The following is a 14,910-nucleotide window of genomic DNA, read 5'->3' on the forward strand; positions in this document are numbered from 1 at the left end:
TCCTTCTGAACAGAGAATAATAAAGTTTAAAGGGCATCACTCTCGGAAAAAAAAATATGAGGATCTGGAAAAAGACAAACACAGTTATGTCAGTGTTTGAGCCATTAGTGTTGACATCACTATTCAACACCAGGAACCAGACAGTGTAGGGGAGAAACAGATGCCACTAGATATTACGCGTCAACAAAGGGAAAATAAAAATAACAACGAAAAAAAAACAACCTTTAAATGGACTACAAAATATATTGACACAGATCAGGTAGCAGGAAAAACTACATTTTCAACATTTGGTTTGAAGTCATTTGGGCTTTACTGACTGCAGATACTTGGAACTGAACACCAGAAGTAATAAATGAGTACTAAATGAAGACACACCTCACACATGCATGACCTACTGTGACTATGATTGATATTTTTAAAATAAGATTGGTCAAATGACTCTGCGTTATGTGAAAAGGATCGCTTATAATGATTAGTGATGAGCCTACAGAGAATTATCACCCAACTCTGTAGTTTCCCTCCAGCCATATGGAGCTTTTTAGCATCTTTCAACTCAAGTGTTTTGGTTTTCCAGCCCTAAAGTGTTTGCTCAGAAACAGAATAAAGCTCTGTAACTTCTGTATGTGTTAATGAGCAACTGTTTCCTACCAAGTTAATTATATCAATTTAATGAGGTGATAATATGTCAGTGTTGTGTTCATAGCTAATTTCCACTGCTACCAAGTGACCAAAAAAGTTATGCAAGTTTAAATATAGAAAGAAATTATAGGAACAGAACACTTCATCTCACTCATCCCTTCTAAGCGTGTATCTGCGAAACCCACTCAAAACGTGAAAGACTGTATCTAAAGTCAGTGTCTCGTTTGTTTGTTCTGGGCTACTGTAGAAACATGGCGTTGCGGCATGGCAGCCTCTGTGTAAGAGTACCCATGCTCTCTGTAGATATAAACTGCTCATTCTAAGGTAACGAACAAACAACAATTCTTATTTTCAGATGATTATACACCAGTGAAAACAAACTTATGCATATCATATTCCATTTCTTCCATATTCTGCCAGCAAATACCCTCAGATCTTAGACACTATACCTTTAACTGACTACATTTGAAGAGCCACTTAGTTATTCATTATGTTCACAGAAACATGTTCCAACACATCCAGACTAGACCAGGGGAGACTCACACTGAGCCAGTGTGACACTGAATAACACAGAAGATACTCAAGTTATTATTGGCTCAATCACACCTGGACATGTGTGTAAAGGCTTCTGCAGACAAAACACTACGAACACTGGAGACAAACAGAAGACACATCCTCAGGTCTGCAACACATTCCGCATATTCTGCTTAAATAACAACAAAGAAATCTTTTCAGTGGATGAGAAATATAGATCAGCTGCTGCATCTGTTCTGTGGGTGTATGAGGAGCTTTGTGTCAACACTTCCATATTGAATTGCACTGCTGGTAAGTGTACTGTCAAGCAAGGTCACCATTCAACTCTCTCTCTGCACGTGGCCACTCACTCACTCATGTACACACAGTTCTGGAGATTAAAATAAGGTGCTGACCCAGCTTAAAATCAATACGTAACCTGAGTGCAGTAATCACTTGTTGTGGAAATGATGCAATCTTCTGGGCTGATCTTCCAAAACAGTCAAATCATTGTCATGCAGTCACACCAAAAACACCACAAGGGGTGATAAACAAATCTGTGACCTTACCTGTAGTCCCAAGTGTTTTGTAGAACCGGTACTCTAAATGCAACTGTGGTGCCCTTGACTTCACTGGTTCCTACACAGTGGACATATTCAAACCAGTACTCGATTAATGACAATAACCTCACAAACTGTAAATAACAGTGAAAAGAAAGAAAACTCTTTTTACAGATTTTTGTTAAATCAGTAAAGAAAACAATGATTGGATTTTCTTTAAGAAATTAACCCTCTTTTCTGTGTGACAGTTATATTTTGATGACTCATCTTGCACTTAAGGGCATATACAAACACGACATCCAACAAAATTTTTGATGAACCAGGAAAACCTTCCATCATGTAACACTAGTAGGTCTACCAAACTAAATGTCAGCGTGTGTATTTGGGTTTCAGTTTTCATAAACACCACCAACAGCTCTTTCTTTTATTAACGGCTCAAACATACAAATGATGTCCTGTCACCTGGGATTAAACACATGTTCCTCGTCTTTGTCCTCCAAAAACTGAGGAGACAGACAGGTCTTCCATTATGTAAGTCTTCCGGAAAGGTACACTCCACCAAAACATTCCATTTAGGGTGGAAAAAAATGTCAAATCCCATAAAAAATGCTAAATAGTAATTTAGGGAAAGGAATAATCTTTCATCACCTGGAGAATAGATCATTATCTGTTGAAATGTTTTGGAAACTGACCTGAGTATGAACTGAAGAGCACCCAATAGTGCCCCCTAATCTAAAATGTCTTCCCAGTTCACTCATGTTTCGAAACTGCACGCATTTTAGTGAAACATTTCTCACATGTACTACATTTGTCTCTGCACAGATACAGTAGTGTTAGCTGCTGAAAACTATTTGGCTTGGTAACCTTAATACTTTGATACTGTAGCAACCACATTTACTACTCTCTGGTGAGCAATAATAAAAGCATGAGTCAGGAGTCATGATTTCCAGTCCAGCAGCCACTGGAAAGACACACCTAGCCCAGTATCTACACCTCATTCGCATTTCTCTCAAAGACTAGATCAGTCGACTATAACAAACACGGCACTGTACCACCTCAGCACAACCCAAGAATCATATTTCTGGAAGCCAGCAGCAAATGGCTACAAAAAACATGCAATTTGTGTCTAAATGATGATTAAACATTCAGACATCTTACATTCAATCATTATGGATTTGCCAGATAAAACAGCTTCTTCTGTCTGAACAAAACTGGCTTTAAATAATTTTAGTAACATTTTGGACTCTTCTCTACTATCAAGTACCAAGTGCTTTATTATGACGCTTTCCTCTTTATTGCATACTAATGAACTATTTCACTTTCTCATTACTGACTACTTCATTCAAACAACCCACCCTTTTGTATAGCCCATAGTGATTTATGAATACTTAGGTTCTATGTCAGTTTAATTGATCCTTATTTAAAATGTCTGCTCCACTTTATACATTGGACATAATTTATGCATTATTTTGCAAATTATTCTTCTATCTGTAGAGGTTAGGAATCAAGCACAGAAAGAAACCGTGCACTTACCAGTTTAATAGCTACATACTCGTTGGTGTACAGATTTTTACCTGAAATAAGACAGAAAAAAAGCATTCATTAGATGGCTTTAAAGTAAAGTATACCCCTTAAAAGCTTTACAACAGGTTCTTCAGGTTCAGGTTTTGCAGGGGTCATACACAAAGGGTATATGACAGAATATATATATGACAGAAAATGATCTAATCATTTTCCTCAGCTCTCCTACTGTCAATAAACACTCAGTTGCCAGATAAACTTAAACAAAGATAATTTAGATTTAAGATGCGTTTCCACTGCAGCAACTTTCCCTGGGGACTAGGGACCTTTGGTGGAACTCTGCATGTTTCAACCTCAGGGACTAGGGTCTAAATTAAAGTCTGAGGACAAAGCATACAACAGATGGACTGATGGCAAAGTCTAGGCTGAACAACAGGCTGAACGAGCCTCTTAGTCAATAGTTGCTAGGACTAAAAGTTCTGGATATTTTGCCCTGCAACATATCCAGAAAATATCCTGCAAAATAGCCCTGCAAATTAATTATAAACTTTAATTTTAATTCATGAAAGTTAGAATGTTAATTTTTTATTTAATTGTTTTGAGGGGTTTTGGTTTAATTTATAGCAATTTTGAAGGTGGTAACTTACAGTTCTGCATTGTGTTACAGAGATGTTTCCAATATTGAGTCTACCCTGATTCATATAAATGGAATGGACAAAATGTTAAAAACATTTCTCTGTATAATGCAACAAAATTAAACAGGACCAAATCTATAGCCTTCAAAATGACCATAAAGTTATATCAGCATTTCTCTAATATAATTTAAACTCAAACTGACTACTATAACCTCCATGAAGGTACAATTTACTGCAGGACTATTATAACAGACTGATGTGTAGTTACACACAGAACTTACTAAGCTCTAAATAAGAGTTGCTATAAATACTTCTTACTTCTTAATTCACTTCACCTTCATTAAACACAAGATTCAAACCCAACTTACCAAGTTTCAATTCACCAAAGTTTCCACAGCCGATCTTCTTCCCCACACGAAAATTAGGCCCCACCATGAGAACCCCAGAGGAGCTGGAGGAACCAGATGGTCGGGACGAGTGTCCACTACGGCTTCCCTGGGAAACTTTAGCGGCCCTCGTGGGCCGCTCGCCATATTTATCTCTCTGTTGATCCATGGTGTGAGCAGCACAGGTCAGCAGGAGCCACAAGTGATGTACAGAAAGGCCTCCTGGGCCGGGCCCACCACAGCCACAGCCCTGGTCACTGGCAGCGCCTGGATGGCACAGTCACTCTCATGGGACAAAACCTTGTACAGCTAACCGGCACTCCTCCCCGTCCTCACCCGGTCACCTCTAACAGTTGTTGAACAGCCTGATCTCTGCGCTTAACATTTGTCACAGGAAGGAGAAGGTGGATGACCTGTAACAAACACAATAAAACATATGACAAAGAGAAAAGACATGAACTTTCCACCAACAGCAGCACGTAGATCATACGGTGTTGTTCCTGTGTTAATCTGATAAAATCCCACAAAAACTGTTGGTTTTATGAACACTTTAAGACATTAGCTGATCTCTTTCAGTGAGCTGCTTCTTTAACAAAAAGCTGAAAGAGTACAAATATCTTCATAGCTCTTAGAAGGATAAAAACAATAGCCACTACATTATGAAATACAAAATAACATTTAAATTACACTTGAAAGGATCTGATATTGCCATAGTTGGGTTGATAATGAAAACATAAAACATGAAAACACTGGCACTGCAGGCACTACAAATGTCAATTTAAATAGATTTCACATTGAGGACATTTCAGCCACTTTAAATAAAAAAAAACAGGCCTCCCTGCCTCAAGAAGTGAATAAAAGCAATACAATAAAGTAAAATAGCCCAGAAATTGGAATTGTATTGAGCTGAAAATATTCAATAATGACCAAGTGCTTCCGCTGAGAGAAATAACAGGAGTAAGGCAGAGATTTTCTCATTTAGGATTCACTAAAAAGGTGCAGCAAAGTCTGATAAAACAGAGCTGCATATCACAGCAGAGTTCAGTCGGGGGGCACATCATGCGCTGCACAGACAGTGAGGCAGGGTGAGGTAACTACACTGCCCTTTGGCTAGACATTTAAATTTAAGGACTGAACTCTTATAAAAGGTTTCCGATGTCAAAATAAATATTCAGGACCTTCACCATATGATATCAAGTTTAGCTCATTTTTGAAGCTCATGAGTCATAAATGCTTTAAATTACTGTTTACAAGCAGATGATGCTACATGAGGACAGGACAGGTTTACTGTAACATCGCTGCAGGGCTCAAGAGATAGTCATCAAGTCACAGTGGTCACAGAAAACACAGTTACCAGCCTGAGCATCAACACAAACCTTAAGTCACAGTTTGTGATCATAAAGGCATCTAAGACTCTCCACCACCCACAGCTATAGCCTGGCAGACAATGTCAGTGGGGAATATTATGTAAACAATTATATAAAACACTACGTCTGCTCGCAAGGACACTGTAGCTTAACTGAATGGACACTGGTCTGATTTCGTCAGGTGCTCAGCAAAATAATATTTGGTTACAACAACCCTCTTCTGCCCCTTCCATCATCTACAGTTTAACTGCTTATCATTAGCGGGGTTGTGGGATGGTTGGAGCCTACACCAGCTGAGATATTTGCAAGAATTATGCAAATACGAAATTATGTGATTTTAAACCATAAAGGCAAGTTGTTGCATGATTCAGACGTAAGACATGTTTATCAAGTGCAGGCCTCTCTGGGGACTTCCTATACCATTACTATCTTCAGCAGCTAAGTCTACTGAAGCTAGAAAACAAAATGTGACTGCAAATGACACAATAGTCACCCCAAAAATACATATTTTGAAAAATACTATTTTCCATTGAAAAACAACTTTTTTATGCTTTCAATAAAAAACAACAGCGACTAATGTTTTCATGACAATGCTGTAATTCCTGAGCATAGAAAGGCTGCTGCTGTAAAGTATTTGTGTGTGGGCTTCCGGATGACTCATGCTCAGTATTGCCTGCACAGATCTCAGCATCAAAGACAGCTAGTTTGCTCTCAAGGGCAACTGTGCACTGTTGCTATTACATAAAACCAGGAACAGAACAACATGGCTATAAAACAGTTTGCGGCAAAGACCAATGGTGAGCTGTAACAGTTTCCATTGTGCAAAAGATCATCTGTAGGCCACTCTGATCCAGTGTGCGCCGGTGTTTAGATTAGCTCAGCTAGGTGTTTCTCCTGATTAAGGACAGTGGACGCAAGATAATAAACACACACTCAACCTGTGATCAGTCCATTCTCACCAGACAATCACTGATTTCCTGGTAGCTGCTGTTCATTTCAGAGCCCAGACTGCATGTGCAGTTGTGCACACACCACTGCTAAGCTACAGAATTATACCCGACCCTGTAATACTGCTCTGAACTGTCAGTTTATTCAAACTGTTACTACAAAATTATGGTTACACTGAAAATTCAATAAGATTGGGACTATATTTAAGTATGGGCATTTGTTCAAGGATATGAGTGGCACATACACATTTTCATGGCAGCTATTATGACATGAAATTGTAGAGATAAACACAGGTGTTACCAATGATGCTAGGGTTAAGGTTACGTTCCACTCATGTCAAACAGAGGCAGGGTGCTGCTATTGTGCCCGTTGGCTTGCTCGGAAAGGTTCAGCTACACTAAATGGACAAGACCTTAATAGTATAATTGGTAACACCTGTGTTTATGCTACTACATCATATCAAGATGGCTGCTGCCTATTTATAATTATGCTGTTTGACAATCACTTTTTACATTAAGTGAAGATGTCAACCATGGCTACATCTGAAATTCAATACTAACAAGACATTTAGTAAGCTAAAACAATATGTGAGATTTTTTAGTATGTCCAAAACCTTAGTATGAAACTAATAGTATGTGAAGTGTAAACTATTTCTGGCGATATATTACAGTAGGCAAGCACCTCATTGTAATAAATATCCCACAGTACAATGCAGTAGTGACGGCTACTACAACAATCTAACAGACAAAGGCAGACAGTGACCACAGCAGCTCTGGTATAACATCAAAAAGTCTTCCATTTAAATTAGTGTCGTCACAACACTTGAATTTCTCATTTCGACACAATACCTTGAAAAATATCGATATCTGAAACCATTTTTGACACCAAGGGAGAAAAACTGACGCAAGATTTTGGGCATAAAAGTTTAGATTTTTAGATTATAATAAATATACCAGGTTATGAAATAACAACAGATATTCAAAAAGAGCAATTGAGACAAATGATGAGAAGAAGGCAGCACTGTGAGTAAGTGAGTGGAGGCGGGACTATGTAGGCGCTGTCCTCGTGCGTGCAAATCGCTGTTGGAGAGAAGACCAAGCAAGAAAGTGCAGCTGATACCAGAGTATCAATACTGAGAAATAAATAAGAAAATAAATATTCAGCATCGATATATCAATATTTTTTGACAACACTAATATATGTAAGTAAGGTTTCACTTTGGTAGGTGTTACGTATTTTTTAAATTATTTCCTTGTTGGCACAGGTTACCCCGGTTACACATCTAAGCAGGGAGGCTCTCAGGAAGTGACGTGATACGCGCTGAGCAATGCGTCGGAAAACATAGACACTACAGTTTATTTACACAAAATCATGTTGAAAAATCCTAGCATCCATATCTTGTTCCTCCTGTATACATTCCCCCAGTCGCAAAATTTTAAAAGACATACAACAGATTTATTTCCTGGGTGTATATGTGTATATGTATATATGTAAATACATCAATCTATATATTGTTTTAATCTAATTAATCTTTGACTGTATCCTTTTCTATTTTAAATTGAATTATCTGTATATGCTCTCTGTTTGCAACATGAAGAGAGACAATTTCCATTTCATTGTGCAACCCTGTTTTGTATAACACTAAATTACTCTGATTTGTAATTTCTTCTCATGTGTTTTTTTTTTTTACTGTAATTATCTGCAAAATTTTCTAGGTGTCAAATAAAGCTGATCAAATGTGCTTTTTTAAAATAATTTCTACAATAATAACATTAAAATCTACTTTATACTGAAATCCACTTTTGTTTCGTTTTGACACAGGAGTGTATTGTTAAAGATGATAATGCAAAACACAAGGTTGAAACCAGGTCAGTTTTAAGTTCTTTAGTCTAGCTTGTTTGCAAGCTTTACTTGTTCTGATGTTTTCAAATTACATTCCCTGAGCTATTTACTGATGCTGAACTGCACAATAACGCTTCTATTACAGGTGCTGCTGAGTGTGACAGAGAATGCTGACTGATGGTACACAGTGTAATCTAAAAGGACAAAAAGTTTTTCTTTTCTAGACATAAACTGAATGTGCACTTTCTTTGCCTGTTGTATGCATTTGTCATTTGTTATACTAGTAAGACTACCACATTACCACACAGCCACAGTGTATTTCAAACATGTTCAGACATGCCCGACCTGAGGATTAGGATGGAAAAATAAAGTGGGACAAGAACTTAATTCATACTATATACGGAAGCAAAACTACACTTCATGAAGGGTTGCAAAACATCTGCAGCCTTTAATTACAAAGGGTGCATCACACACTTTATGCTGTAATGAGCTGCTACGTATCATTCACTTTTGGATTGTTTCCTCTTGTGTTATGTGCTCATTAATTTAAATATACAGTATGTTAAACTATTGAAAAAAGCCAAAACTGAACCAAGGACAAAGTAATATATACAGCTGCAAAATAGAATGCAATTCAATATAATAGCCTCATAAAAACCACTGCCTTTGTAAACATTTCATCTGAAACTGTGTTAGAGGTGTTGACAAACTCTACATTACTGTTTCAGGACATACTAAGCGGCTGTATTCTGAATGACTACATTATTTCAGAAGCTGGAGTTTTGTTCCCCTCATGTACATTTAAGGGATTAACAAAATAAATATTATGGAACAATCACATAAACTTGCAAATTATTATATGGTACAGATGTTCAGACCTAATTAATAAAGTGAAGAATAAATTCAAGCACTATACTGAGACTGTTACAATGGGCTATAGAATGGAAAACATTTTGTGGTCTATTAAATGGCTCCTTTAGTTTTGATACAACATGGGGAATCCCCGGTCTTTATCCCAGTGGAGGTTGCCACGTCTCCTGATAAATGACTTTCAGGGTACACACCTTTTGGCATCCTGTAAAAGTAATGCGGCCTTTTCAGAAGGAAAAGACATGAAAGGATTTTATAAAGTCGAATCCCATTAAGAACTTAGCTTGTTGGCCTTTTTGTTTCCTGATCTGTTCCAACAATTCTTTTTTGATAGTAATTGAAAATGTTGTGCGTTGTTCTTTTTGCCAGGCTTACTTAAATCTTGCTCTGCAAATACAGCATTTTTCTCTCTCCAGTTAGGTTAAATGTGTACATAAATTCAAGTAAGTGCTGTGATATAAGCAATGTGGAGGCTTTAATAAAAGGAAGTTATACTGTCAGACACAGAGCGGCATGACAACCAGGAATCAGATCTTAAATGAGAAGTGATTCTTGATTCCCATCTAGAGATCAAACAGTATGAAAATTTCATGTCACGACTATACTATCAGTTTATCAGTATTATCATTATTATGGTTGAAATGTGGCACTGATCTGAAATGGCATCATGTCCTTTGCCTTATCAGTGTTTTCCCTGATGAAAAACAAAACATTATTGCTGCTGTGGCTGCATCTGCGAGACTTTTTCAGAGACATTGGACGGTATTTACTGTGAGCTTTTCAGAGCATGGAAATCAAACATGGCTATCAGGATAATTAAAATTTAAAACAGTAATACTAATCGTTGGGAACACTATCATGGTTTTCGTGAGACCGATTATCATGTCACCACTAGAAGCAAACCTTCATTGCATGCTGCATCTGAGAGACTTTTTCTAACTTTGGTTGATCCTGGACAGTGTTTACCAAGAGCTTTTCAAAGCACAGCAATCAAACTCTTTTTTTTTATTATTAAAATTTGAAATAATGATACTGATTGTCAGAAATTTTATTCTGGTTTCATTCTTATTCCTATCCTTACTTCTCCAGGTGCGAGAAAGTGTAACATCTGGGCTGACGACGAGCATGCTGGAGAAATACTGTAGTGTTCAGTTGATATTACAGTGACGCTCTACTATGATATTCAAAACACAGAGCTTGGACAAAGTAGATACTTAAGCTGGTTTTGTGCTGGACAAGAGTAGATAAAGTTGTAAATGTGTTTGATGGTGGTGTAGATTTATGACGGAACAGTCTGATGCTTCATATAGGGTTGATTTGCATAATGGCATTTAATTTGACTCTGACTTTAGCATGTATGAGTGCTTCAGTAATATTAACATCCTTAAGTGCATTGATTAATTAAGCTATTACACATTAAATGCAAGAAATGCATAAATGTTTTACATCCTTATAATTTATGAAGTAGATTTACACTCATTTTGCTTCTTAAAAAATTTGCAGTCACAATTTAATTGATGAGCTAACCTCACTGCGTACAAGTGGGCATAACAAAAACTCCATAGAATAACACCATTGCATAATTTGAACACTCACACATGTCGTTCTTTTCAAGCAAAGCTGCCTTTCTTTACCATGATGATAGTCCATTGCTTTACACTTTTGAAACTCATTCCATGAGAAGGAGAAATGTGTCATAGTACAGAAGATGCTCTCAAAACTGAGACAACAGACAGTAACTTCTGCTGATCTCACATCTGTGTCATCACCGATATTCTTTCAGCTGAAAAAAAATGTATTGGACTATTTCATTTCATTGTCCTAGTCTCACTGGAAATGATGAAGTAGGGATGTGGTGTTTGTACAAAAATATAAACAAGGTATTGTGACAGTATTATTTTCACAATACTGTTATAATATCCTGCCGAAATGGAGAAAATATCATAACATACAAACACAACTGTTTACAGTCTAATCACAGGTACAAAACCACAGCAGTAAGACTGACTGACTCACAAAAAAGTGGCAAAAAGTTTGTTTGATGATGCTGGCAGTCAAAACTAAATATTTCATTAAGTTGATGTAATTGGTTAATAGCTGGTTTTAAAATCAAGCCCTATTCACTGGTTTATTTCCTTTAGTAACACTCTAAGGTGGCAATGAAAATGTTATTTAAGGCTCCAAAAACCTTGATTACAGTCCACAAATTTCCCTGTTAAAAAAATATCTAAAGAAACTGAGATGCTTCTAGATGATTAGCATGTATTTAAAATGACTAATCGGTTGACATCTTTTCATTTTAACAGAAACATAAAGGCTCTGAGTGGAGTGATTAACCTTCAGTGGAAAAGATCAGCCTGAGAGGGGGGCCTGCCAATAGTGCAGACTCCTACTGTGGCAGTGCCAGCCAACAGCTGCCTCTCTCCTTAAAGCGAGCTCTTATGAACCACATATAACTGGAGGGAATTTAGATTATCTATAGTTTGCCTTCTCCATCAATTCATAGAGAACAACACACTGCATACAGACATGCACCCACGTCCATGACAATGATCTCATTTCTCCACCTGAGGGTCTGATAAAAATTCTTTCAAATATCACCTGAGCAGCAGAAATATATTTTCCATTTTATAAAGCCAACTTATAACATGCTTGACCTTTACTGAGGTAGTCTATATTATTAGTTAGATCTTTGAAAGGATCAGAATTTTACTGTGATGCCCAAACCAAAATTATGTATTTCCAATACTGAATAGAGGGGGTGTCATGATCCTCCAAATCCACAATTCAATTTGACTTTGATTTGAAGGTCACGATTGGATTGGATTTTTCCATTTTTAAACTTTGTTATTAAAAAAAAAAAAGGAGTCTATATGGTATGAAGTGTGATATAGGCTGTGTCATCTTTTAAAGTTTTGTTTTTTCTTCCAACACACGCCAGACAGCGCAAGGAGGCAGAGGTGGGGGGAAAAATCCTGTGAGAATCGCCAATTCTGTCTTTGATTTTGATTATTGAAACTGAAAGCTCTTCTTAATCGCTTTTCAATTTAATATTGAAATTGTGACGCCCCTATTTAATACCCATAGACAAAAGGCAGCACACACCGCAGATCTTCAGACTAATGTAAATGTTACCAGTTAATTCTTGCCAGGCCACTAGGCCGAGACGTTAGTATGTTTGTTGACATGGCCAGAGTAAACTGATGAAATTGAGATTAGTCAGCTTTGTCCTGAATATGTGTGTTAGCGCTACCTTTTTACCTTTGGGTATTCAACATTGGTAATCTACATTATGCTGTAATTAACTACACAGGTGAGTGGAAAAGTCATTGACCACAGCTTTGTCAAGTAAATAATTACATGAAAATCGTCAATGATTAAAATGTGCTAAATATGAAAATATTAATGAAATGCAAATACATTTAAATAACTTTTTACTTCAAGGTGGGATTTTGAGGCCCAGAAACATGGAGTTTGTTCAAGCTACGACTGGGTGATAAATAGTCTAGATAAACATCAATACTACGATATGTGATGAGAAGTGTCTTACGTTTCAATTATCGTTATATTGTGATATGGCATAAGTGTTGTCTTTTGTTGTAAAGGCTGCACTACAGTAAAGTGGTGACATTTTTGTTAACTTACCTGAGTAATTTAATGTATCTTATTTTTCTTTGCCCTCTTAGTAATAAGTACATTATTTATGATCATTTAGCAAAAATATCATTGTGTTGATATTTTGCTGAAGCACCAAAAGTTTTTCCTAAATTACTGCCCCAACATCAGTAGAGGTATCTGGTCAAAAACATTGTGATATTTGATTTTGTCCATGCAGCCCACCCCTGGTCCAGGTTTGCATTAAATAAAGTGTCCATCATTACATGACCTTTTGAATCAATGCAGCACAGAAACTATTTCATACTGGCCTTTCCTTCAGTGGAACTCTTTGAAAGGATGCCAGCAGTAATCCATCAAGGAGCCACACAGCCCTAGTTTGGGCAAATGTCCAGCCAATAACATAAACTTCAATAAAATGTCAACTTGAGATCTGGTTTGCACTGCTCTATAAAAGCATGCAACTGTGTGACTTAGTGGAAAACAGGGTAATCAATTACTTTACTAGAGACAGAGGGTAACTAACTGAATACAAGCACATACTCTATTGATTCAGTAACAAGTGCAGTGAGCAACGGAAATATACATTGAGCCATACTGTGTGTATATTTGATCACTGGCAGAGGAAATTTGCTCCTAACTTGATATTTACTCCTAACATCTGCACCTGGCAGAATCAAACTTGCAACAGTTAGTTAGCTATAAATGCTTCAATAAAACTCTGCCCACAGTGACCAGGCTGAGGATGGGCCTAAGTTACAATCGCAAATTTCATATTCTGGGACATTTTGTCTTTGCCTGCTTTATATTGCTCTAAGCAGCTGTGATGATACTTTATATGTGAGGAAGTGTTTGGTGGAGGCAGCTGCTAATATGAGGATGATCGATCCTTTGTAAGCAGGCCTCCGGTTGAATCAAAACAAGGAAGCGAGCTGGCAGTTGTACGCCAACGTTTCATGGACAAAGCCTTGCTTGGCAGTCTAACATTAGTGATGGTCACATCGATTTGTAAGCGAACTAACCGTTAGCCGAGTTAGCTTACAACATAAAACCTGACTTACCAGCCACAAAGCTAACGTTAGCAAACATTATTTAGCCACAGTGGCTGCTCTGGTTTAAAATACATTCAGCGAAAAATGTCGATACAAATATTTTCTTGCCAATAATAACATTGTGTTAGTTAATTGACAACAAATAAAGCAACCAGACTGGTTGGTTGGTACTAACGCCTCAGCTAGCTAACACCTACTGATGGCTAGGTGACAGCTGGACCGAGCGCAACAAGGAAATTAGCTCCGTTAGCAGCGAAAATATTAGCTTACATGCAAAAGCTCAACGCACACAAACACAACACACTCACCTTCGCTGTGATAAATCCACACGATCAGGACTCAGCTTGTGTGGGTTGTCTCTCCAAATGTAGACGAATGGCTGGAGGTGAGCGTGAGGTTTTCGGTGTGACTTGTTGTTAGTGATGTTTCACGCTAGCAGCAGCAGCAGCGGAGCATCGTTAGCAGCTCTCTCCATTCTTCGCTGTTCGTCTGTCTTCGGTGCTCGTGAGAGGTTCGAACACACCGGATGTAGAAACACGGCACCGCCCGCTTCACAACACACACTTCCAGGTCAGACACAGGATAATTGACTATTACACCATTAGACATATGATATATTAGTATGTGTCACTATTGAAAAAAACCCTCAAACCACACCTGGATATCAGTCTGACTCTGAGAAACCTCAAACTTCAGTTTTGTTATGTTTGTTTGTTTGTTTACACTCAGAAAAGTTTGGAAAGATGCAATATAATATACCTGCAAGGGAATATGAAAGAGAATTGCCCAAGAAACTTACAACAGAGGCTTGCAAAGTGGCATTCTACTGGCAGCATAGGCTATTACATTAAATAAATGACTGTAATATAGTTAGGGAAGCTGTATGGCTTATAAATAATATCTCAATATTTTTATAATATCTTGATATACACATTTTCTTTATAATAACATACCTTTAATTC

The 14,910-nt window shown here is 37.5% G+C and overlaps 1 protein-coding gene across 4 annotated transcripts in view; it reads right to left on the reverse strand.

The window, feature by feature from the left end:
• csnk1g1 (casein kinase 1, gamma 1) overlaps nt 1-14,454 on the reverse strand; it is a 44,251-nt gene extending 29,797 nt beyond the window's left edge. For 2 of the 4 annotated variants that reach the window (XM_084739012.1, XM_084738856.1), the window contains exons 1-4: nt 14,257-14,454; nt 4,237-4,667; nt 3,246-3,286; nt 1,722-1,791 (exon numbers count right to left, since the gene is read on the reverse strand). In XM_084739012.1, the coding sequence (XP_084595138.1) occupies nt 1,722-1,791; nt 3,246-3,286; nt 4,237-4,423 (298 nt within the window). In that variant the 5' untranslated portion in view covers nt 4,424-4,667; nt 14,257-14,454. The remainder of the gene's footprint in view (nt 1-1,721; nt 1,792-3,245; nt 3,287-4,236; nt 4,668-14,256) is intronic. The other 2 variants (XM_084739084.1, XM_084738935.1) reach the window with 1 other exon arrangement.
• Between the last annotated feature and the right edge of the window lie 456 nt (nt 14,455-14,910).

This window comes from Lutjanus erythropterus, chromosome 1 (genome assembly GCF_056507025.1).
Source record: "Lutjanus erythropterus isolate fLutEry1 chromosome 1, fLutEry1.hap2, whole genome shotgun sequence".
In the NCBI taxonomy this organism is placed as follows: Eukaryota; Metazoa; Chordata; class Actinopteri; order Lutjaniformes; family Lutjanidae; genus Lutjanus; species Lutjanus erythropterus.